The 26,343-nt window shown below is 53.6% G+C and overlaps 1 protein-coding gene across 4 annotated transcripts in view; it reads right to left on the reverse strand.

The window, feature by feature from the left end:
• The window catches only part of POU2F2 (POU class 2 homeobox 2), a 91,709-nt gene that overhangs the window by 12,984 nt on the left and 52,382 nt on the right, over positions 1–26,343 (reverse strand). For 2 of the 4 annotated variants that reach the window (XM_084771530.1, XM_084771531.1), the window contains exons 2-5: positions 19,012–19,077; positions 18,865–18,899; positions 18,671–18,727; positions 13,205–13,321 (exon numbers count right to left, since the gene is read on the reverse strand). In XM_084771530.1, coding sequence (XP_084627656.1) covers positions 13,205–13,321; positions 18,671–18,727; positions 18,865–18,899; positions 19,012–19,077 — 275 coding nt within the window. Of the gene's footprint in view, positions 1–12,597; positions 12,955–13,204; positions 13,388–18,670; positions 18,728–18,864; positions 18,900–19,011; positions 19,078–26,343 lie in introns of all 4 variants that reach the window. The other 2 variants (XM_084771528.1, XM_084771529.1) reach the window with 2 other exon arrangements.

Raw genomic sequence — 26,343 nt, forward strand, 5'->3', positions numbered from 1 at the left:
GCACCCACCCACCCACACTCACACCCACAAAATAAATGCATGGGGTTTTTTTTGTTGTTGTTTTTGGTTTTTGGTTTTTCGAGACAGGGTCTCTCTGTGTAGCCTTGGCTGTCCTGGACTCACTCTGTAGACCAGGCTGGCCTCGAACTCACAGCGATCCGCCTGCCTCTGCCTCCCGAGTGCTGGGATTAAAGGCGTGCGCCACCACCGCCTGGTTCTGAGTGGAAACTTATACTTTCACTACTCTCTCTCTCTCCTGACCCCTCCCTGCCTTCCTTCCTTCCCCCCCCCCCACCCATGCACTCCACCCTCAAGTCCCATGTTCTTCTTTCTCTTCCCGCTGCCATCATCCTGGTCCAAGTCACAGCACCTGTTTCCTCTGAGCACTCAGAGTGGGTCTGATAGCAATGAAATTCTGAAAAAAAAATTTTTTTTTTCTGAGTCAGAGTCTCATGTAGCTCGGTAGCTGAGGATGGCCGTGAACTCCTCATCCTCCTGATGCGCAGGTCTGGTCTGGGTGTGTGTGTGTACCTGTGTGTGTGTGTGTGTGTGTGTGTGTGTGTGTGTGTGTGTGCGCGCGCACACACACGGAGGCCAGAAGAAGGAGTCAGATCCCTCAGAGGTGGCGTGACAGGAGTTTGTTTCGTGAATGCTGGGATCTGACGAGTCCCGGCAGGGAGGACCTTTATGGGCTCAGCCATCCCAATGGCCCAGCTATGATTAGCACATATTAATTATATATGAGAAGGAGCATCAGGGTGACGTTTCCATGGTGACTGATTCATATTCTCCACGGCCCCTCCCTGTCTCTTCCCACTCCCACTTTCATGTCCTTTTGGGAGTATGTGTGAAACTTGATGTAACCTTTCTAAAAATCTTTTTTTTTTTTAATTTCCACAAAAGGTTTTGATAAAACGCAAAGCATAGTGATCTAAATTTTTTGTTTTGTTTTGTTTTGGAGATGGGGTTTCTCTGTGTAGCACTGACTGGCTAGGAACTTACTCTGTAGAGCAGACTGGCCTCGAACTCAAGGACATCGACCTGCCTCTGTCTACTGCACACTGGGATTAAAGGTGTGTGCCGCTGCCCTGCAAAGCACACACAGGCACACACACACATACACATACACACACACACAGTTCAGAGAGTTGGCTTAGTGGTTAAGAGCACTGGCTGTTCAGTTCCCAACACCCACATGGCAGCCTACAACCACCTGTGTAACTCCAGTGCCAGGGGATCTGATGCCCTTTTCTCACCTCCACGGGCACCAGGCACACACATGGTGCACAGACACACATGCAGGCAAAACAGTCACGCACATTTAAAAAAAATTTTTTTTTAATCTATAAACTTCTGCCTCCCGAGTGCTGGGATTAAAGGCGTGCGCCACCGCGTCCGACTATAAACTTTTTAAATAAACAGACAGAGAGCTAGCATCTGCAGCCCACCCCAGGGGGAATCGATTAACTCGGATGGGAAACACTCACTGCAGATGTGACATTTCCTTCTTACTGCGAACGCAGGAGAGCAGGCTGTGATGAGACCAGCAACACGGGACGGCCAGCAAAGGAAAGCGCGGACGCTCTCATAGCCCATCCGGCCTCCCCTGCCTTTCATCCCCACGTGAGAGAGAATCCAAGCGGTTTGCCGCAGCCTGCCTCACCCCAGGCCTCTCCTCTCCTCGAGACTTTCCTGCCCTCTGTCCCTAGTCCGGTCACACCAACTCTTCCTTTGTCACTCAACCCAGGCCTTCGCCGGTCTCGCTGGAACCGCCCCTTCCACTTTGTTCAAGTCTCCGTCAAACGCTCTTCCTCAGAATGGGCCACCTGCTCCCAAATCTTCCTTTTCCTGCCACTGTGTTCATGACGACACATTCTTTTCTGTCCCTCGGGAACTGCCTCCCGTCTGTCTCTCCAGCTAAGACGGGTGCAGAGAACTGTCTACTCTACCCTCACCCAGGAAGGAACCCCGTTCTTGGGGGGAGGTCTTCCCACTATTCATGGCTTAGCCGGTAGGAGGCCCCATCCGTCCACAATCCAGAGGCCGAGTGGCTCTCCTCAACCTCTTGGGGGTGTGCTACTCCGGCAGCAAACTGGACAGTGGCTGGAGGAAGCCCCCGGACGATGATGCATACTTCCTAAGTCAGTTGCTTTGTCTCTAACCAGCTGGCAGGGTTAGCATACGCGCCAGCAGCTGAGAACGGAAGTGACCAGCTCTTATCTCCTTTTTTTTTTTTTTTTTTTTTGAGATGCAATTTATTCTGTAGCCCTGGCTGGCCTGGAACATACTATATATAGCCCAGGCTATCCTCAAACTTGCTACAATCCTCCTGCTCTTGCCTCCTCGGTGCTGGGACATGGGTGGGCATTTCCACACCCAGCCTGGGAAGGGACCAGCTCCTGTCTCCAGTGTTCAGGCTGCCTCACAGGTTCCAGGACAGCCTGACTACTGCTTTGCTTGAAGTCAGGCAGGTGCAGGGCTAATGGTCTACATGGGTGAAGGGTGTGCGTGTGCGTGTGCGTGTGTGTGTGTGTGTGTGTGTGATCACTTTCTCATCAGGTCTCCGTCCTCCCTGGGGGGGTGAGGGTGGGGGTGGGGGTGGGGTCGAAGCTGTGTGAGTGGATGGGAGGAGGCCAGGGCCCCAGAGCTGGCCAGCTGCGACGACGGGCCCAGGTGCTGCGCCTCACCCCAGTGCACAGGACAGGAGGCCCTCTCCCCGATACCTCCCACCCCTGAAAAGCACCCCACCTCCCCCGCCAGCATGACCGGAGGGTGCTGGCATGTGGGCTATCCTCAATATGGCAAACTGTGACCAGTTCTGGACGCTGTCTTGAATTAGGCCTACACCAGAGGGAGGAGGAAGAGGAGAGCTGTGGGAACCAAGTTCTAACCGAAGGCGTGTGCGTGGGGGATGGGGAACAGGGTGACACTGCCAGTGGTTACACGGTTTCGGTTGGATGGGAAGAAAAAGTTCTGTTGTTCTGCTAGAGCAGGGAAGTAGCTGTAATTAATGACATAGTGCATATTTCCAAACAGCTAAGAGTGGGCTGTGGTATGTGGGGGTGTGCCTGCAGTCCCAGCCTGCGGGAGGTAGAGGCAGGAAGGTGAGGAGTTCAAGGCTACGTAGAGACTTCCAGCCCAGAATACAACAACAACAACAACAACAACTATTATTATAATCATCATCATCGTCATCATCATCATCATCAGTGCTGGAGATTGGACCCAGGACCTCAAGCATGCCAGACAAGTGATCTACCACGAAAGCTGCACTTGAGCCCCCGACAAAAGACCTTAAGTGTTTGCACCACACAGAAATGATAAATATTTGTGGTGACAGGTATGTTAAATAGCCTGACTTTGGAGTCACTATTACTGAGTTGTTCTCTCCCCTGGGTCACAGCTCTCTTATCTGTGAGATGAGGATAAACTGTGTAATTCTTCCCGGGGTTTCACTGGGGCCTGAGTGATGTCATTATTCAGAGAGCACTTTAGAAACCTGAGCACATTACTTACAGGCAGCTAGGCGACACTGTCCCCTCACACATCCTACCCCATCACGAGTGAGCTGTCAGAAGCCACATCTGCCTTTCAAATGCGCCCCCTTAACTACTGGCAAGGTCCAGCGCCCACCCAAGCTCAGCAGAGCTTTAGTGTAGGATATCCACCTGTCTGTGCGCTGGCTCCACTTGAGTTAATTAAAGAGACTTCCGGTTAGGCATGGATGCACGCACCTTTGATCTGAGCACTGGAGGCAGAGGCAGGTGGATCTCAGCGAGGTAGGGGCCAGCCAGGGGTACACAATGAGACCTTGGGGGGGGGAGGGTTAAAGCCCCAACAGGTCCAGTGAAACACTTGTTTCCTTCCTAATTCAGAAAAATCATCCAGGCAGAGAACCCAAAAGTCCCCGGATTCATTCTTGACCCATGCAATCCATGTTCCTTCTATCCAAGGTGATGCAAATCACCTATCTACCTTCCTGTGTAAGCCAGCCTCCCCTCGACCCTGTGTGGCTGCTTCCTACGGTTCCTACTTCCGGGATTCGGTTCCTACTTCCGGGATCCGTAGGCCCTCTTCCCCGTCAGCCAACACCAGAAGGCAAGAAGGCTCGATCGAATCAACGAATCACCCCGGTCCCCTGTTGAACACCCCCCCCTTCAGAAGACTTGGTGCCTGGTTTGAGGGTGGCTCCCCTGCCAAGCATGTGACAACCCCTGGCAATGGGTTCCAGGCTGCCCCAAATCACTACGCAGCCCAAGGGCGGTCTTGGACTCTTCTGACCCTTCTTGCCCGTGCCCCCTGCCTCTACCTCATGAGTTCTGGGAACTGAGGGTGTGTGCCGCCACACCAGGTTCAAACAGAGCTGAGGACCGAACCCAGGACCTCACTGTAAACGCTCTTACAACTGGCCACACCCCGAGCCAAAACGATTGTGCTTTGTAGCTCAGATGGTCTCAGGCTCCGGAGTACTGGAATGACAGGTATATGCTGCCATACCTGGATTTAGGATAATTTCGGCTCCTGGTCTTAATCCCCTCCCTCACGCCCGCCTCCTCACTCACTTATTTTTGTACCTGTGTCTACATGCATGCCCGTATACGTGTGTATCCGTGCACAGAGGGACAGGGCGGAGGCTTGTGATGAGTGTCCTCCTTTACTCTCTACTTTTTTGAGACAGGGTCTCTCACTGAACTGGAAAGACAGCCATTCAGCTAGGCTGGCCGGCCAGCAGGCCCCAAGGGTCCCTGTGGTCACTGCCTCCACAGGATCACAGTTAATTATCACAGGTAACAGCTGTTGAGCCTGGCAACTTTCCTGGGGGGAGGGGGTGGGGGGGCTGTGGGTCCACCCAAGTCTTCGTTCGCCATCTCTCTAGACCAAGCTCTGTCCCAGCCTGTAGTGGTTTTTGTTTGTTTGCTTTGAGACAGTGTCTCACGTAGCTAAGGCTGGCTTCAACTCCTGATCCCTGCTGCCTCCACCTCCCAAGTGCTGGGATCACAAGGTGTGCACCACCACGTCACCATGTCACCACGTCACCACGCCACCACGTTACACGTCACCACGCCACTACGTCACCGCGCCACCACGTCACCACGTCACCACGCCACGTCACCACGCCACCACGCCACCACGCCTGGCTTTTCCCTCTCTTCTTAGGAGCAGTCCTTACCCACGCCCACTCCAGTCATAAAACTTCCCTCTGAGCCTTGCACAAGCCAAGCTGCTTTCTCCCCGCTGCCCCCCCCCGCCGGCCCCGCCCCATCTGTGTCTCGCTGTTCCCCCTCTCCCCGCTCCCCTCCCCCCCCCACGCTTCTTTCAACACTGACTCACTCAGCTCTCTGCTCTCTGAGGCCATTTTCTCAGTGAAATCTTTCCTAACCACCCATTAGCCTGGGCCCCTCACTTTCCCACGAGGGCCTTGTTTCATTTTGCACAGGGCCACCCTGACTCCCAACCGTCTTGTTGCTGGTCTGTGTGTTTGTTTATAATCGGGTCCCCCGCCAGGGCACACTGGTCCACGGGAGGGACTCCACGAACGCCACTCGGATGGGAGTGATGCTTCCAGTCGCTCTGCTCGGAAGAATTCTGTGTGTGGGGGGGGGGGCAGGAGGTGGGAAACAGTGCCTGTAATCCCAGTCTTTGGGAGGCTTAGGTGGAAAAGTAAGAGTTCGAGGCTAGTGTGGGCTACAGAGAGGTTCGAGGTTGGCTTGCGCCACATAACGAGATTTCAGTTTCAAAACAGAAAGGGAAGGGTGGCTGGAGAGATGGCTCAGCATCCAAGTCCCAAACCAGCATCCATCAGGCAGCTCACAGCTGCTTGTGACTTCAGCTTCGGGGCATATCTACTCACACCGACAAGGCAATATAGATACAAAGATGCACACAGGTACACATAAGATAAAAATACGTCTAAAAAAAATTCGAAGGATCAGGGTGGAAAAATAAATAAATAAATAAATAAATAAATAAAGACAACGGAGGGGCGGTATCGAGTGAGCCCCACACTCCACGCAGCCCAGGAAATCCTGGGTGGGTCACAGAACAAGGGACACCCATTCAATGGGGAGAAAAACTTGGGTTCAGAGTCTTCTTTTACTTCTTTTAGCCCACGCCACCTTTTACTGAAATCCCGAGTTACTGTACACCCTGACCCAGGAATCAGGCAGGGTTATCCAGTCTAGAACTCCATAGCTCTGTCTGTGTCCTGACCCTACACTTCTGGGTCTGACACCACTGTCCCTTTTTATTTTTATGTTTTGTTTTGTTTTGTTTTGTTTTTCGAGACAGGGTTTCTCTGTGTGGCCTTGGCTGTCCTGGACTCGCTTTGTAGACGAGGCTGGCCTCGAACTCGTAGCGATCCGCCTGCCTCTGCCTCCCGAGTGCTGGGATTAAAGGCGTGCGCCATCACCGCCCGGCTTATTTTTAATTTATTTTTATTTTATGTGCATTGATGTTTTGCCTGCATGCATGTCTCTGTGAGGATGGCATTGGAACTGGAACCACAAGGGGTCACGTGGGTGCTGGGAATTGAACCTGGGTCCCCTGGAAGAACGGCCCAGTACTCCTAACCGCTTGAGCTGTCTCTCCAGGCCCCATTGTCCCTTTTTACAACAATAAAGCTCAGCTCTTTTATCCGGGGACTTGACTTGCCCCGTGCTCAGGTCCCGGGAGGGAGTTAGAGGCAGTTCTGGAGGGCTCAGGCACACGTTCAAACTAGGCCAGTGGACGCATCTGTTCTCCCGGGCAGGGAGATGCGGATGGCATTTCACTTGCCATGCAATGACATGGAGTACCCGTCCCTGGCTGCTGGCCTCGATCCTCCACAGCAGACCTTTACAATGATCAGAGCCAAGCATTCCTAAAGTTCGGCTTCGGCCTGCATGACGCCCGCCCAAACTTATCTGCCATCTGCCCCGGCCCAGCTTGTCAGGCGCCCGTGACATTCCATCACCTCCCAGTCCCCAGGTTCAAATCCCCCCTGTGGGGACCTGTCAGTCACTAGACCCTCTCAGCTACGGGAGTTTCCCTCAGGCATCCCTGGCGGGGTCCCTCTGCCACGCAACCAACACAAAACGGATGTTTTCGCAGCTAATGTGAAGTCTTCAGTCGATGCCGACCCCTACCCCAGGTGCTCTGAAAGACTCCCCTGAAGAGACGCCTTCCCTTTCCTTGATTGAAAAAAACGCTAACAACAAAACACTCCTCATTGATTTCATAAACATCCACATGGCTCCCTCAGTAGAGCGCAGCGTAACCGAGCGAGCGCTGGACAGGCCAATTATCCAGCTGCACGGGATGGAATCGTCCTTTCATGGGGAGCACTGAGAGCCTGCGGGGAGGCATCCTAACAAGCAGTTTAACTAGCAGGGGGAACTTTCCTTTTTATTTTATATTATAATATCATTTTAAAGAAAGTGGTGGGGGGGGTCGTGATTTTTTTCATTTTCTTCCTTTTTCTTCTATGTGTGTATGTATGTATGTATATATATATATTTTTTGTTGTTGTTTGTTTGTTTTTTGTTTTGTTTTGTTTTTAAAGACAGGACTTCTCTGTGTTAGCCTTAGCTGTCCTGGACTTGCTTTGTAGATCAGGCTAGCCTAAATTCACAGCAATCTGCCTGCCTCTGCCTCCCAGAGTGCTGGGATTAAAAGCATGTGCTACCATGCCTGGGTTTGAACCTAAGTTGCCTCAGGCAAATCAGGCAAGCGCTGTACTGCTTTACAGCAGGACCACATGACAGCTCCTCACTGGGGGATTCTAGGCAGGGGCTCTACCACTGAGCCACACCCCAGCCCCTCACTGGGGCATTCTATGCAGGAGCTCTACCACTGAGCCATGCCCCCAGCCCATCACTGGGGGATTCCTAGGCAGGGGCTCTACCACTGAGCCACGCCCCCAGCCCCTCACTGGGGGATTCTAGGCAGGGGCTCTACCATTGAGCCACACCCCCAGCCCCTCACTGGGGGATTCTAGGCAGGGGCTCTACCACTGAGCCACGCCCCCAGCCCCTCCCTGGGGGATTCTAGGCAGGAGCTCTACCACTGAGCCACGCCCCTAGCCCCTCACTGGGGGATTCTAGGCAGGAGCTCTACCACTGAGCCACACCTCAGCCCCTCACTGGGGGATTCTATGCAGGAGCTCTACCACTGAGCCACGCCCCCAGCCCCTCACTGGGGGATTCTATGCAGGAGCTCTACCACTGAGCCACGCCCCCAGCCCATCACTGGGGGATTCCTAGGCAGGGGCTCTACCACTGAACCACGCCCCCAGCCCCTCACTGGGGGATTCTAGGCAGGGGCTCTACCACTGAGCCACACCCCCAGCCCCTCACTGGGGGATTCTAAGCAGGGGCTCTACCACTGAGCCACGCCCCCAGCCCCTCACTGGGGGATTCTAGGCAGGGGCTCTACCACTGAGCCACGCCCCCAGCCCCTCACTGGGGGATTCTATGCAGGGGCTCTACCACTGAGCCACGCCCCCAGCCCCTCACTGGGGGATTCTATGCAGGAGCTCTACCACTGAGCCACACCTCAGCCCCTCACTGGGGGATTGATTCTAGGCAGGAGCTCTCCCACTGAGCCATGCCCCCAGCCCCTCACTGGGGGATTCTATGCAGGGGCTCTACATTAGATACCCTCATTGCCTTAAGAGTGATTCAGACTAGACTTCTTAGTATTTTCAAATCTAACCCGTTTAGTTTCACTACAAGCCAGGAGATTTTTCTGGGAGGCAAAGATGACTGTGACTCATTCCTAAGTCCCTAGATTCTGCCACGGTCCAACACACAGGAAGCCTGGCTGCAGGGACAGAGTAGAGCAGGCAAAGGAAGCAGGCAAAGGGCCGAGGAAAAGGGACTCAAGCCCAGGAGCCTGTCTGGAGTGCCGGGGTCACAGGCAAGTGATGGCAGGAGGATCTGGACCTGGTCCCTGTGTGCTATCCAGCGAACGGGAGGTGTGGCGCATACCACTCGTAAGCAAACGTGGCCCCCAGGGCGACCCAGCCCATGAGAACCAATTAGTAGAATCTGCATTCAGCTTTGCGTCCCGCTGAGGGAATTGAGTGGAAAAATCCAGAATGAGCCAGGCCAGGAGGGACAGCAGCAAAAGGAAAGGGCTTGCAGGGAGAGGAGCAAGGAGACATAGCCCCTAGAGCATGATGGGACAGCAGGTGGCTGAGCGCCAGCCCGGTGGTGGTCCTGAGGCTGCATAGACACGGGGTGTGTACATGGCCCACCCATGAGATGATGGTATGGCCAGTCCTACACCAGGCCGCCTACCTCTCCTCCTTACTCTACTTTGCTAAAAGGTAGCACACACTCAGATTGCTACCCATCTAAAGGGGAGCAAAGCAAGGGCCCGAGCGAGGAGCCCCAAGACCCTGCGCCGTGTGTGCTACCAAGCGAGCAGTGTGCACCTGCTGCGGGAGTCTCTGGTGGCCCTGGTGGGAGGGGACTGGAAACCATGTCCCCGTGAAGGATGGCTGAAGCAACAGCCATGGCAGGCAGGCCATGTGGTTTAGAGCTCTGAGCTCCCAGGCCAGCTCTGCTAATCCTACTCACAGTGCGACCGGAGGCATGCCATCTTGTCACTCAGTGCCTTGGCTGAGGGATGAGGCATGTCATTAGAGGTGCCTTTAGACACAAGGGCAGAGGGCGTGGTGCCAACGCAACACCCGGTTGCTGCCATAAGGTGAGCCTGGCGTGGGTGGGGCTGCGCTGGGAAGAACCATCACGGCACGGAGTGGTTGGCGAGCCTCTGCACAACAGGACCAGGGCCACACCCAGCTTAGTGTTCAGGAAAGTCCCACAGGGGTGCATCCATAATAAGATGGACCTCACAAAGTGGGTAAACTCCCAGTGAGGACAGCCCCGCAGGAGTTGGACAGTTCACTTTCTTAGACAGCTCCCCACAGGAGGCGGGGGCAGGGGCGGGGGGGGGGTATGGCAGGGCGCAAAGGTGGAAGACAGCATGAGAGAAAAGTGGTGAAAACCTACCCAAGGGAAGCTAAAAGGGTTTCTTTACTATAGGATTTCCCAAGGCTGTCACCACCGTGCAGTGAACTCTGGTGCTTGTAGAAAGAAACATGACAGACAGGGTTGGGCTGCAGAGGATGAGCCAGCCCATCTGAAAGACAATCCTGGGCTTCTCTGTAACTATTTTTTCTCTCTCTCTCCCTTTACTAAGGATTTAACATAGTCCTCTTGCCTGCATGCTAGGTAAGCACCCTACCACTGAGCCACGCCCCCAGCCCCTCACTGGGGGATTCTAGGCAGGGGCTCTACCACTGAGCCACGCCCCCAGCCCCTCCCTGGGGGACTCTAGGCAGAGGCTCTACCACTGAGCCACGCCCCCAGCCCCTCACTGGGGGATTCTAGGCAGGGGCTCTACCACTGAGCCACGCCCCCAGCCCCTCCCTGGGGGATTCTAGGCAGGGGCTCTACCACTGAGCCACACCCCAAGCCCCTCACTGGGGGACTCTAGGCAGGGGCTCTACCACTGAGCCACGCCCCCAGCCCCTCCCTGGGGGATTCTAGGCAGGGGCTCTACCACTGAGCCACACCCCAGCCCCTCATTGGGGGATTCTAGGCAGGGGCTCTACCACTGAACCACACCCCAGCCCCTCACTGGGGGATTCTAGGCAGGGGCTCTCCCACTGAGCCACGCCCCCAGCCCCTCACTGGGGGATTCTAGGCAGGGGGCTCTACCACTGAGCCACACCCCAGCCCCTCACTGGGGGACTCTAGGCAGGGGCTCTACCACTGAGCCACGCCCCCAGCCCCTCACTGGGGGATTCTAGGCAGGGGCTCTACCACTGAGCCACACCCCCAGCCCCTCACTGGGGGACTCTAGGCAGGGGCTCTACCACTGAGCCACACCCCAGCCCCTCACTGGGGGATTCTAGGCAGGGGCTCTACCACTGAGCCACGCCCCCAGCCCCTCACTGGGGAATCTAGGCAGGAGCTCTACCACTGAGCCACACCCCAGCCCCTCACTGGGGGATTCTAAGCAGGAACTTTACCAGTGAGCCACACCCCCAGCCCTCTAGGCAGGTGTCTACCACTGACTGAACTACATCTTCAGCCTTTTTTTCCCCCCCACTTTTTTTTTTCCCAGACAGGTCTCTATGTAGTTCTGGCTGTCCTGGAACTCACAATGTAGACCCAGGACAGCTGGACTCAAGCTCACAGAGCTCCACCTGCCTCTGGCCCCCCTGAGAGCTGGGAAAAGGCCATGTGCCACCCTACATGGCTAAGTCTCACCACTTTCGAACCACCACTTGCTATCAGCTACCACTGAATGGAAAATATGTTGCTCGCTGTTGAGCCACATTGTGCCCCACCCCTGAAAGATGCGGTAAAGTTCTGACCCTCGGTTCCTGTAAATGTGACCTTATTTTGAGATAGGGTCTTTGCAGACATAACAGAGCTAAAATAAGCTCATGAGATAAACACTAGCACAGTGGTCGGGTGCCCCCAAAAAGAACAAGAAATCTGGACACTGACATACAGAGAGGCAGAAGAGTCTATGTGGCATTGCAGGCCGAAATCGGTGTGACCCATATGCACCATTTTCACCTTAGCATACTAGGGATCACTGGCATCACCAGGAGCTATACACAGAGTTTGTTTCTATATCTTAAACTTTGGCAGTGTGGCCCGAGACAAATACACTTCTGAGTTTCGCCGGTTGGCTTTAGTCTGTTGTTTTCTGGGTCTTGCTGGGGGAGCTCAAAGGTGGATTCAGACTCGTAGAGATCCCCCTGCCTCAGCATCCTAAGAGCTGGGATTAAAGGCGTGAGCCACCGCTGCGCGGCTGTTTGTTCTTAACCATATGGCTTGTAACGCCCAGCTCCAGGAAACAAACGTAGCCACTAATTCAAGATTCGGGGTAAATGTGCCAGGATGAAACCAGTTTCAAGCTCAGCTCACGGTACATCTATACTTTCAGAAGAGCGTTCGGTGGATGAGCCAAGATGTGGAACATTGCTTCTGAGGGCGTCGAATCATGTTCTCTTTGTTTTGTTTTCACAGACAGGCCTCACCTCACGTAGCCTAGGCTGACCTCGAACTCAGTGAGTAGCCACGGATGGCCTCGAACCTCTGATCCATCTGACCTTACCTCCTGGGTGCTGGGATCACAGGTGCCGCAGCACTTGATTTACGCTTTGATTTGAACCCAGGGCTTCTGGCATGCTAAGCGAGCCATCTACCAACTGAGCCACGCTCCCAGGCCTGGAGGCACTAATTCTGAGTCTCAGCCTGTTCGTTTTATGCCCACACGGATACCATTCGTGGGGATGAGGGCTATCGACTTCCGTCTTCCTCACTGTAGGCTGAGCTTTTCGAAGACGCACAGAAAGTATATAGCTCAACCCAGGGGACACATTGGGGGGTACTCCTTGTGAGCCTTGCTTTAACTATCAGAAGGATGGGAGGGTTCCCATAAGCTGCAGAACTGCACACGGTTGCTTGTCGGAGCCCGTTCCCCCCCCCCCGCCCCCCCATAGATCAGTCATCCCCTCCTTGTGCGCACTTCCTGCTTGGGCAGGTCCCTTGCTCCAGGGAGTACGGTACAGTGCATGGTGGCTGCCCTTACCTGTGCTGTGAACTGGATGGGTTGGGACAAGGTGAGCTGTGGGGTCCCTGGGGGCTGGCTGGCAGGCTGTGATGGTGGCAGGTCGCTTCCCCCAGAGGAGGCTGGGGTCTGCGAGGCTGAGGAAGAGGAGGAGGAGGAGGAGGAGGAGGTGGTGGAAGAGGAGGAGGAGGAGGAGGTGGAAGAGGAGGAGGAGGAGGAGGCGGCAGCAGCAGAGGAGGCGGAGGAGGCGGCAGCGGCGGCTGCGGCAGCGGCGTTGGCGGCGGCGGCGGCACTGGACTGCTGAACTGCAGCGGCCAGCAGCTGGGCCTGTGCTTGCTGCAGGAGGAGTTGTTGCTGAGCAGGCATCAGTGCTGTGAGCTGCAGGCGGAAGGGCGCCCGAGCAGGCAGGCAGCCAGCCAGGGGCAGCAGGGGCAGAGAAGGCAGAGATGGGTTAGGATCTCTGAGTCGAGAGCGGTTAGGAGACACATCTTTTACAGGACGGAGGACGGAGGACGGAGGAGTGGAGTCAGGTGTGAGAGAGTGGCTGCGGCCTTGGTGAGGAGACCTGAGACAGATGACAGGACCTAGAGGTCTGTACCCTCCACGGAGTAATTCACGGGATACTTACCCCAGCTAGCTGGCTGCCCGTCAACATGAGTTGGGCCTGGGGCAGGTGAGGCTGAGCCGGCTGGGGGTGTGGGGGTGCTGTGGGGGCTGAGTCACCACTGGGGTCTTCAGCCTTGATCTGGGGAGGAGAGAGGCAGGGTCCGGGACCCCAGAATGTTAAGTGGAGGCCAGAGAGAATGCCCACCTGTGAACCAAAAAGAGGGCATGTGGGTGGTGGCTGTGGCAGCCCTGGGCTGGCACAGGGGAGCGGGTTAGAGTAGCAACAAGGCCGTGGCTTGAGGCCTCTGACCACTTCTCTGGCCTCGGTGTTCCTGGCAGTCAGTTAGTGCTAGCGCCCCCCTCGACACGCAGACCCTCCAGAGGAGAGGCCAACTTCATACCAACTCTTTTTTGTTTCGTTTTGTTTTCTTTTTTTGAGACAGGGTTCCTCTGTGTAGCCCTGGCTGTCCTAGACTCACTCTGTAGACCAGGCTGGCCTCGAACTCACAGCGATCCACCTGCCTCTGCCTCCTGAGTGCTGGGATTAAAGGCGTGCGCCACCACCGCCCTGCCTAAAAATACCCCTTAAAAAAAAAGATTTATTTATTTATTACATATACAGTGCTCTACCTGCATGTACACCTGCACACCAGAAGAGGGATCCAATTCACCTGATAGGTAGTTGTGAGCCACCATGTGATGGCTGGGAATTGAACTCAGGACCTCTGGAAGAGCAGACAGTACCCTTAACCGCTGAGCCATCTCTCCAGCTCCAACCAAAACTCTTATATACATAAACTAAAATAAAACTTTTTTTCTTTGGAAAAAAAAAAAGTCTCAGAGTTCAGAGTGTTTAAAAAAACTCACTACCGGGAGCTGGGCATTGGGGCACACACCTGTAATCTGGGCACTTTGTGGGGAGGCGGAGGCAGGCAGACCGCTGTGAGTGCTGGGCCAGCCAGTGCGCGCTCACTTAGGACTATATATCTAGATACAATGTTATGTAGGAACAGTGGGTGGAAAAAGTGGTCATGAGTTTGAAAAAGAAGGAGGAGGGGAGTATAGGAAGGTTTTGGAGGAAGGAAAGGAAAGTGAGGAATGTAATTGTATTAAAATATCAAAAAATAATAAAATAAAATTTGAGTTTTTGGTTGGTTGGTTGGTTTGGTTTGTTTTTTTTGTTTGTTTTGGTTTGGTTTTTTGCTTTTTGGCTTTTTGAGTGTCTCTGTGTAGCCCTGGCTGTTCTGGACTCGCTTTGTAGACCAGGCTGGCCTTGAACTCACAGAGATCCATCTGCCTCTGCCTCCCTGAGTGCTGGGAATCACAGGTGTACGCCACCTCGCCCAGCTATAAGATATTTTTTTTTTAAACTGGGAAAAAAAAAAAAACTCAGAACAAAACAATTAAAACCTTATAAGCTGGGAGTGGTTTCGGTCTGAGCATCTGTAATCTTCACACTTGGGAGGATTTTGATGAGTCTGAGGACCAGCCTGTGGTACATATTGATACACTGCCTCGAAAAATAGACAGCTTGGCACTTCATGAGTGTATATGATTATGGAGACAGGCAGATGGTACCCATGGCAGATATGGGCCAGAGTGGATGGGATAGGCTGGAGAGATCAACCCGGAATGCCTACCTACCCATCCTGCTCTTACTGGTCACTCATCTCAGAGAGTGAAACAGAGTCCTGACAGATACAACAAAGCACAGCTGGTCCTGACCTGTGGATGAGCCAGCGGCGGCGGCGGCTCTGGCTCCTGTCTGTTCGTCTGTCTGTCTGTGTGTCTGTCTGTGTGTCTGTCTGTCTGTCTGTCTGTCTGTCTGTCTGTCTGTCTCTCTCTCTCTCTCTCTCTCTCTCTCTCTCTCTCTCTCTCACTGTAATGTGGATAGAGCTTGCACGGGCATACAGAAAACAGAGCAATGTCAAAGCCATCCTTGACTTCTTCCTCTTTTCCACAGCTGGGGCCATTGGCCGAAAAGGATGCTGGCTTGGTGGGGGGGGGGGGCGTGTGGGGGCATTTGGTGGCTAACATACTTTCCGGACCAGACTGGGACATTAGGGGCCATCCTTAGTATCTCATTCGGCAAAAAGGAGGAGAGAGAGAGGGAGAGAGAGAGAGAGAGAGAGAGAGAGAGAGAGAGAGAGAGAGAGAGATGACTTATGCAAGCTGGCAGGGAGAGTGGAGTCTGGAATGCAGAGGGAGATTACAGACACCCAAAGGGTCAGCAAAGCCCAAAAGACCGACAGACCCTGATGTCTCTCAGGTTATGGGATAGACAGGTCAGAAGTTTCAGGCATGAAATAACTCCATTAGAAGTTGGAGATATGAGTTTTCTTTTTCTTTCTTTCTTTTTTCTTAATTTGAGACAGGGTTTCTCTGTGTAGCCTTGGCTGTTCTGGACTCACTCTGTAGACCAGGGTGGCCTGGAACTCATAGAGATCCCCCTGCCTCTGCTCCACCACATGGGGCTACGGTTTCCTTAGAATGGACCTTACAGGCTCTCCTGGCTAGTTGTAATCAGTCGTGGGTTTTTTTTGTTTGTTTGTTTCTTTGTTTGTTTTTAGTTTTTCAAGACAGAGTTTCTCTATGTAGCCTTGGCTGTCCTGGACTCACTTTGTTGACTAGGGCTGGCCTTGAACTCACAGAGATCCGCCTGCCTCTGCCTCTCAAGTGCTGGGATTAAAGGCATGTGGCACCACCATGCCCGGCTGTAATCAGCTTTCAACATATTTTTATTTTGTTTTGTGTGTATAGGTGTGCACATGCCATAATGCATATCTGGAGGTCAGAGGACGCCATGCAGAAATTACATCTCCTCTTCTACCATATGGGTCCCGGGAATTGAACCGAGGTCACTCAGGCTTGGCGGCAAGCGCCTTTACCCACAGGGACATCTTATTCCACCTTCCATTAAATTACTTGCTTATTTTTGTTTTTTTTAATTTTTTAAGCAAAAAACAAACAAACAAACAAAAACAAGATTATGTAGCCTAGGCTGGCCTCCAACTGGGCATTCTTCCTGCCTTAGCCTCCTTAGGGCAGGGATTAGCAGCACGTATCACCACATCCAACGGCACAAGTGGGGAGTGCTTAATTTTGGAAAATTCAGAGTGACATACTAAGGACTCACAAGTGTTTTGATATGTGTTATATTTTAATATGAAGTTTAAAAAAATACTGAAACTGAAAGCTTTTTTGTTTTGATTTAAAAGAACAAAACAAAACAAAACAAAACAAAAGAAAAAAAAACGCAGGCCTGGCACTTGCTATGTAGATCAAGCTGGCCTCGAACTCTTAAAAGACCTGCCTGCCTCTGCTCTCACAGTGCTGGGATTAAAGGGATGCGCTATGATGCTCAACTTTTGTGTGTCTGTGTGCCCCTGTCTTCCGTTTATGTGTGTCCCTGTGAGTGTGCATGTGTGTGTAAGACTGTGAATGTGAGTGTCTCAGGCAGTCCAGGCTGGCCGCAGATTAAATAGTCAAGGACTTCTGATCCTCCTGCCTCTACCTCCTGGAGGGCCATGCCTGGCTTAAGGAGTCCTGGTGGGGGTCAAAGGTCACCAAGCTAGACAAGCACTCAGCCATTGATACCACATCCCTGGCTTACTGTTTTGTTTTGAAACAGGGTCCTCGCTAAGTTGCCTGGGCTAGCCTGGAACTTATACTATTGCAGCCCAGGCTGGCCTCTCACCTGGGCTTCCGGAGAGTGAGCGGGGACTGATTATCCGCCCCACCACACTTGACCGTGATGATATTTTAAGCTAATCTTCCCTTTCAACCAGAGGAGAAGGAAGAGGAGGAGGAGGAGGAGGAGGAGGAGGAGGAGGAGAGGCCCTGGGCTTAGACGCTTCCGCACATGAGGGACTTGGGGTAGAATTTAATAATCATTGTATTTATTTCCATGGTAAGTGATTCTGGTTTTCCATTCATGAAATTTCCATTTAAAAACCATTTATTCAAGCTGCTGAAAACCGAAGCCGTTCAATGACTTGGTAATTGTTGAAACTGACTGATGGGTTCCTGCGGGGTACACGCATCTGTCTATTTCTGTATCACATTTTCCATAATAAAATGTTTTTTTTTTTAAATCGAGCCACTTAAGCAAAATTATTATGTAAATAACAATCCACAGCGGCTCACAGGGGCTGGAAGCACCCAGTGTGCCTCAGTGAGGACGGGGAAGGGGTGGGGGTGGGGCTGGGAGGGGAGCCTGCGGGGCGGGGGGGGGGGGGGGGGGGGGACCCTGGTGCAGAGGAGGTGGCGATTAGGTTGAGAAGCAAAGGTAGGGCCAGAGAAACAGGGTGAAGTGTGGGAAAGCTCCAGGCCTGGGGAGGGGAGGGCGGCCCCCTCACTGTCTCTCACCGGCTTCCCAGAGAAGGCTGCTGCTGGGAGCAAAGACGGACAGATGGACTGGGGCACGCACTGCTGGGGCTGAGGTCAGAAAGTCAAGAACAGGGGCGCCCTTCTGACCTGGGCCCTGGATCCAAGCACTGTGTACAAAAGACATCTGCCTCCCAAACCGTTTTGTCCTCCCAGCACTGGGGACACAGCAGGCTAGGAGAGGAGCACAGAAGCTGTCCTGGCTGCCCCCTCCACCCCACCCTCAGCGTCAGAGAAGGAGAAACTAAGCCGCCCAGAGACAGGAAGTGACTTTCCCATGGCTACAGAGCTAGGCTGCAGGGTTGGGTGGGGAGCACTCTGAGGCACCTCTCTGGTCAGGGCTATCTGTCCATGTCCCCACCCTGGCTTCTCCTTTTAGGCGTCTGAACCTGTCTGTGGCCCTTACCCACCATCAGGCTGGATGGAGACTGGACCCCCAGACCAGTCCCCAAGTCCCATAGTGCCTAGCAACAAGCCCCGTCTCCATCACCCTCTCCTTCATCCCCTTCATCCTTCATCCTGGGTCGGCCAACTTCACTTAGCCTGCTCCCTGCTGGCTGTGTGTGTGTGTGTGTGTGTGCTGGCTGTGCGAGTGTGTGCACGCCTGTGTGTGTGTGTGAGTATGTGTATAAGTGTGAGTCTGGGAGTGTGTGTCTGTGTGCTCCTGTCTTTGTTTAGTGGGTATATGCACGTGCGTGAGTGTGTGTCTGTGTGTGTGTGCGTGCGCGCACGCGCGCGTGTGAGAGTGGGAGTGTGTGTATATGTGTGAGTACGTGAGTGTGTGTGAGGGTCTGTGCATGTGCGTGTGACAGGGTACAGGGGTGCTTCAGGCCCTTTGGCCAGGGAAGTCGGGATGGGGGTGGAGCCTTGACTTCCTGTTGTTATCACCCTGGGGCTCCGGGGGGGATTTCCCTGGCCACCCCCACCCCCCTAGGGAAGGGGAAGGAGACTGGGTGAGTCACAAGCCCGGGGCGGGAACCCAAGGGTGAGGAGGGGCAGGAGGAACCTTGTCACCGGTACCTTTGTAGGACCTGGGTCCCCGGGCAGACATGTTTCCTTCCCTGTCCCACCCACTTCTCCGTGTGATCCCACGGTTGCTTACCTTGGTGCTGGGGCCAGTTGGGGACACAGAGAAAGGGGAAGCCTTATTCTGGGGGTTCTGTGGAGAGAGAGTTGGGGCAAGGAGACGGGAACGGTGTTGTGAAAAATTCTGGACACCTGCCTCACCCACCCCCTCCCCCAACCACTGTTCCGTCCTTCCCTTCCCACCCTCCAGGGCAGCTGAGCGAGCCTGACCTGATGGTTAACGTCGGGTCCATTTCTTTCCGTGTCTGCAGAGAGAGAGAGAGAGAGGGGGGCGGGCGCGTATGTTGCCAGCCGTTCCTACACACTGTTCCCCACGCCTGTCTGCCCTCTTCCCTGCATCTGCCCATCCACACTCACCTGTGTGCTCTGATGGGGGGTCCAGACTTTGCTTCTCGGCCTCCAGGGGCTTAGACATTCTTATTTCTGGGAACAGAGAAGAAATAAGAAGATTGGAGGGGAGAGAGAGGAAGCCAGGAGGGGCGCTAAGGTCCCTTCTTCTGCCAGCCCCACCCGCAACTAAGTCTTTTCCAACCCCGCTCCTAACCCTGACACTTCAGAAAGTTCATGAGAAAGGACACCTCCAAAAAAAGAGGTACAGGAGGTGTCACCTACCGTGAGGCACCGGGGGGGGGGGGGGAGGTGGGATAAGTTCACACAAGCACAAGAAGACATCTGCAGTCTGCGAGGGGACGGCAGGGCCCCATAAAGGAACCCCGAACAACCTCTGGCCTCCGACCCCAGGCAAGTGGCCGAGGCTCTGGTCCTGCCCTGCCAGGTTTCAAGTGAGACACGTTTTCCATTCTGAGGAGGGCAAGCGAGATGTGATGGGGTTGCAGGAACCCCAAAGCAGGGAGCTGTCAGATCTCAGGGTGTGATTCAGCCATCCTCTGACCCGCCACTTTCCCTGTCCCCCCCCCCCCCCCGTGTCCCCACCTAACTCCCACTGGCCTTCCGTCCTGCCTGACACCACAAGCCTGCCGGCCTCACCTTACTTCTACCCTGACCCTACTCTTCAAAAACAACTCTAGACTTTAGGGCCCCCAAAGCCTTGAATCCCAGCTGGGCTCGCAAATCTACTCGCATTCTGTGGCTTCCGGAAGCCGAGGAAGGTGGCAGGTAGTGAACCAGGCGCTAGAGGAAGGAAGGTCCTTGCAGGCTGACACCTGACATCAGAGGTGTCTGTCTGCCGCCACCCAGCACAGAGCCAAACGGGACACATGAGCCACACTAGTGCAGAAGAGTCTCCACCTCACACTGACGAAGCTGAGGCGGCGAGGGCTGCCAACCCACGCCGAACAGTACGTCGGCAGCAGCACCCTGGGGTTCTGAATCCAGGGTCTCTCTCCTAATCTGGACCCCTCCGGCCTCCTCTTCATCAGTCCATGCTGTCCTTGTCAAGATACTGACTCATGCCCTGCCTGGGCCTGGGCTGCGGCAAGAGTTGCCCCCCCCCCAGCCCCTGGTTCCCCCCCCCCAGCCCCGCCCACTATTCTCAGCTCCTGTGCCTCAACCCATATTCGAGTGTTCAGCCCAGACTCCAAGTCCTTCACGTGACCTTGACTCAAGTTGTCTCGGACCTCGCTCACAACATCCCTCCTGGATCACCCAAAAGCCCCACCAAAGTCTCAAAGGCAGGCGAAAGTGTGCCCGAGAACTCTGCACCAGGAAAAACAGAAAGTCTAGGAAATTTCGGAATTGAGGATTTCTTGAGGTGAAACACTACCCACTCGCGTTTTAGACCCCTAATCCAAAAGCTAGGTGGAGGGGGGCAGGCGACGGCCCACAGGCTAAGAGTAAGTACTGTTCTTGCAGAGCGCCGGAGCTCAGCTCCCAGTACCCATGCTTGGTAGCTCACAACCCCGCCTGTAACTTCGGGGGTTCCAAAGCCTGCAGACACATGTACATACTGGCCCCTCCATATACACAGTTAAAAAGAAAAAATAATAAAAGCCAAGTTGGGCATTGTGCACGAGTGAGTGAGTGTTGGGCACTGTGCATGTGTGAGTGTAAGTAAACACTGCAGGGAGAGCAGAGGAGTTGGCCACCCTAGAAGCCAGCACCTCCACTTCTGGGTAGCCGATGGGCAGAGGAAGCTCTGAGCATGTGTCTCAAGGGTGGAGTGTTAGCCTAGCATAAGGCCTTGGGTTCCGTTCCCAGTAACACACACACACACACACACACACACACACACACACACACCACCCCTCCAAACATACAATAACACACACACACATATATACTCACCACACATATACACCAATACCACACACACACACACACACACACACACACACACACACACACAGGAAAAAGTAAGTTGCCGCCAAAGGCCCAGGCACCGATGTTCAGACCCGACAGCCTGTGTGCAGACCAGATAACCAAAATGTGGTATGTCCATACAACGAAGCACGCTGCATCAGTGAAAATGGGCAAACTCCCGCTTCGCACACACTACTGGGTGCTGCAGGCTCAGTGAAAGTGCCTGAACACAAATGCAAACAGACAGCTGTGAGTCCGATACACTGAGCTTAAGAGCCAGAAAACTAGGCTGGTCATGGTGACAATGGCTGGTAACCCAAGGTTTCAGAGGTCAAGCCATGAGGATGGGAAACTCAAGGCTCACTGTAAGTCAGCTACACTGTAAGTCTGAGGCTAGCCTGGGCTACAAGAGAGACCGCGTCTTAAAACAAACCAGAGCTGGAGTGGCAGCTCGGTGGATATAAAGGATGTACCATGGAACACTGACACCCGAGTTTCAGGCTCGGAAACCCACCGTGAAAGCGGGAAAACCAACTCCTGAAAATTGTCCTCTGACTTCCACACACACATTGTGCTCTAGTAATAAATAAATAAATATTATATATATATATATATATATACACACACACATACACACACATACACACACACACACACATTAACACACAAAAACTTCATAAAAACATCAAACAAACAAACTGCTCAGAACCCTCTAGAAGCTCGGGCCCTGTGCTCAGGCAATCAAAGTCCCACAAGTGAGTACTTCTGGGGGCATGAGGCAGTAGGGAGGGTCTTTGTATGTCAGAGCTCACCAAGCTGTTTGCTTAAATCCCAGCACTTCACTATGCTCTTTGTCTTGTTTGTTTGTTTGTTTGGTTGGTTGTTTGGTTGATTTGAGACAGGGTTTCTCTGTGTAGCCCTGGGTGTCCTGGAACTCACTCTGTAGACCAGGCTGGCCTCGAACTCTCTAAGTGGCTGAAGATGACCTTGAACTTCTGACCCCAATGCCTTCACCTCCGAAGCACTGGGAATGCAGAGTTTATATGGTGTGGAGAATGGAACCCAAGACTCTGTGTATACCAGGCAAGCCCTCAGTCCCTCCTTGGTTGGTTTGTTTTTGAAGCAGCTTCTCACTCTAGCCCAGGGTGGCCCTCAAGCTCACAGCAATCCTCCTGCCTCAGCCTCTGGAGTGCTGGAATTGCAAGGCTGAACCACCCCAGGCCTGGCTTGTATACTGTATTTCAACAGGGTACTAGAAAGATAGCTCGGGCTGGCATCTTGCTGGGACTACCCTGGGCTAGCTTCTTGTGGGATGATGCTTGGGTGTGGTCATTATCAATCAATCAATCAATCAATCAATCAAATGATGAGCACAGTGGGAAAGGAGAAAGAGACAGACCCCAGGGCTAGCAGGCCAGGCAGCCCAGCCTAATCCATGAGCCCCAGGTCCTAGTGAGAGACCCAGTCTCCAAAAATAAGTCAAAGGGCTGGCGAGATGGCTCATGAGGTAACTGTTCTTGCCTCTAAAAGTCCGAGGTCTTACGTCCAATTCCCAGAACCCACACGGTGGAAGAAGAGAACCTGCTCCCACAGGTTATCCCCTGACCTCCCCATGCATACATAGCTTCTGTGCATCCGCACACACGTAAATAGTGTAAAAAAAAAAATAATAAGGTGCACTCGCTTTTGAAGGGTGACACCCAAGTTTGAGCTCTGATCTCCATACACACAGGCACATATGTATATGTATGTATGTGCACTCTCACATGGGAACTGGCATGCTCTTGCGCACGCACATTAATAGAAGCTAAACACAAGCCACTCCATGTTTCTATAAAGGCATAGGCTGGGGAGGGCAAGTGAGGGCTGAGGAGGGCAGGGGAGCCAGGCAACAAGCAACGCTAGTCACAACGTGCCCGGAGCTTAGCCCCTCTCCAGGCAGCTTCTAACCAACCCTCCCTGGGTCCGGACTCCCACCCCTTTGTGGCGACCCCGAAACACACCCACTCTGCTTCACCAGCTCCTGTGTCTGATTCAGCAGCCTTGCGTGCTAGATGGCGCTGTCCCTTCCCCGGGCAAGAAATATCCAGGTCCCCTAGCCTGGCCTTCAGGGTGTGGCCACCAGCCTTGACATCATGTGTCCGGTTCCTCACTGTTTTCAACACAGAGGCCATATCTCTGTGCTTGGGGAAGCCACCTGACAGGGCCACAGCTGGCCAAATAAATACCTCTGCAGCCCACAGACGGGGCAGCCTCTGACCTCTCTATCCCGGAAGTCCCACATTCAACCCTGCCCTCTGCTGTGAGGTAGCTTGGTCCCTCCCAAAAGCCATGTGTGCTGGTCGTCGTCTTCTTCTTCTTCTTCTTCTTCTTCTTCTTCTTCTTCTTCTTCTTCTTCTTCTTCTTCTCTCTTCCTCTTCCTCTTCCTCTCCTCCTCCTCCTCCTCCTTCTTCTTCTTCAACGTTTTTCAAGACAGGGTTTCTCTGGGTGTGGCCCTGGGTTGTCCTGGAATCACTCTGTAGACTAGGCTGGCCTCGAACTCACAGAGATCTGTCTGCCTTCATTTCAAAATGTCTAATGATTCACTTGTGCGTATTCATACACACGTCAGAGGATGACGTGAAGGAGTAAGGTTCTCTCCTTTCATCATGCAGGTTCCAGGACTGAACCCTGGTCCTTAGGCTTGGCGGCAAGCACCTTTACCCACTGAGCCGCCGCCATCTTGTTGGCCCTATCAGAGTGTCATGGAGCCCAGGCTGGCTTTGAACTCGCTATGTAGTCAAGGATAGTTATTAACTTCTGACGCCTTCCGCTCCCATCATCTCCTGAGTGCTGGGATTACAGGGGCTGGAGATAGAACCCATAACCTTCCTCATCTTCCCCCATTCTTGGATTAAAGCTATAACACCACATCTGATTTGAAAAGTAGGATCATTAATAACATATATACGGTAAAATAAAGCTATTATCCAATACGATTACTATCACTTATAACTTTTGTTTGTTTTTGTTTTTATCTTTTTCCAGACAGGGTTTCTCTGTATAACCCTAGCTGTCCTGGAACTCAATCTGTAGACCAGCCTGGTCTGGAACTCACAGAGATCCAACTGCCTCTGCCTCCCAGGGTGCTGGGAGTACAGGTGAATGCCACCACCGCCTGGCCGATTGCTGTCATTTATAAGAGGAGGAATTTGGCTTGCATGCAATCCCCGTACCAAGAAAGCTAAAGGCAGGAGGATTGCTGAGAGCTGAAAGGGAGGGAGAGGGGATGACTGAAGAGGAGAGGAGACCAGACAGACAGACAGACAGACACACGCAGAGGGAGGACCACACAGAGCCATTAGGAGAACGCAGTCACTGCAAGCCACAGACACAAGCCTTGGATGGATCGGGGCCCTGTTGGAACCTTCGCTCGGAACTCCAGCCTCCAGAGTTACAGGAGAACACATCCGTACCCCTTCAGCCACCTGCTTGGTGACAACTTTCATATCAGCGGCCCAAGCCTCCCATCGGTCCTGCCCTCCAGCTGCACGCCCCGAGTCCCAGCGCGGTGGCGTCGCGTCCCGGTTTCCTCTCTCACAGACAAGGACCTCTTCTGAGTCATCACCAGCCCAGAGCAGGTCCCTGCCTGCTGAGGTCCGTCCCCCACAGGCTCGCTCTTTCTTCCTGGTCTCTCTCCCATCCTGCTGCCTCCCCACGGTCCTCCCCTGAAGCTCTGATGCACATTGGTCCCTCTGTCCGACTGCCTGACCCTTCGTGCTCCGGGACCCAGCACACGGTGTCCTCTAGGAAGCCACCACCCCGATGGATGGCCCTTGCTCAGAGACCAGAGTCTCCCTGCCATCCCACCGTCTGTGCTCAGTTCTTTCTGCTCCATCATCTCTCATCACCATCCAGGGCTGTGGCCCTCTGGGACACATGTGTCTCTCTTATCAGTCTGAGAACTCATCCAAAGCAAGTCTGGGTTTTTTTTTGGGGGGGGGTTCTTGGTTTTTGTTTTTGTTGTTGTTGTTGTTTTGGTTTTTCGAGACAGGGTCTCTCTGTGTAGCCTTGGCTGCCCTGGACTCGCTTTGTAGACCAGGCTGGCCTCGAACTCACAGCGATCCGCCTGCCTCCGCCTCCCCGAGTGCTGGGATTAAAGGCGTGCGCCACCACGGCCTGGCTGCAAGTCTGGTTTGATCTTGGGGTTGTCATAGATGACGGTCGGTGACCCCTCTTTTGCACAGCCCTCCCTGGTCCCGACTGTGGTCCCCACCATGCCCTGTCCACCTAGAGAAAGCGACCCTGCCCCTGCCCTTTGAGGGGATGGTAGCTCGGGACAAAAGGTAAGAGGGGAAAAAAAAAAACCACCACCATTCTGTTTGCTTTATCCTTCCTAAAATTTCACACCATGACCCAGCACTCCACACTTGGCGAGAAAGGGTGGACTCGTTCTCATGGAGGATGAAACAGGGCTCCATCGACTGACTGATTGATTCAACTCTAGTCCCCAACCACGCTAGACAAGTGACTTACAGTAACAGCTCCCTCCCTTTTAGAGTCAGGGTCTCCTGTTGCAAAGGCTGGCCTCAAAATTCACTACGTTCAAGGGATGACCTTGGACCCTGGGTCTTCCCCCCCCCCCCAACTTGCTTTTTGCGCTGGGACTACCTGGATGCACCCATGCCCAGTTTATGTGGTGTTGGAGTTCAGACCCCATACTAGGCAAGAACTCTTGGCTCCCTTTTTTATTTATTTATTTATTTATTTTTTTAAATCTTCTGACCAGATCTTGGTAATTTGTCCAGGCTGGCCTTGAATTTGCAATCCTCTTGCCCTCAGGCTCCTGGGTAGCTGGGTTTACGGCCTGTGTCACCGGCCCTGGCCTGTTTTTGTGCTGTGCGTTGTTGTTTAGTTTTTGTTTTTGAGATGGGGTCTCTCGGTGTAGCCCTGGCTGTCCTGGAAGGTGGATAACCAGGAACTCACTATGCAGACCGGGCTGGCCTCAGATTCGACATTCCTCTTGTATCCGCCCGCGGAGGCTAGTAAGCAAGCCTGAGCTAACACACGGTTAGAGCTCCGTTTTCACCGGAAGCCAAATGATGCCGGTGTTGGCGTCACGGGCATCAGCTATTGAGGGCTCTGCCTCAGTTTCAGTCCAGACGGAACCAGCCCTAATCACGAACACTGCCACCACCTCCACCCAGACACCCGCTTCAGCGACACATAGGTTGACCTGGGCTCTCAGATTTTTAAGAAATGTGTATGAGTGTGTGTGCATGCGTGTGAGTGTGTGTGTGCACACGCGCGCGTGCATATGTGCTGCTATGGCCAAAACTCAAGGCCTCGTGCATGCACACCAAGCGCTCCTATCACATAACCACACCCCCCTGCCCCGGCACTCAGATTTTTAAAAGTTCCTCCAGGGGATTTTAAGGTGCTCCCGAACCT

This window comes from Acomys minous, assembly GCF_964271855.1.
Source record: "Acomys minous genome assembly, chromosome: 20".
Taxonomy (NCBI): domain Eukaryota; kingdom Metazoa; phylum Chordata; class Mammalia; order Rodentia; family Muridae; genus Acomys; species Acomys minous.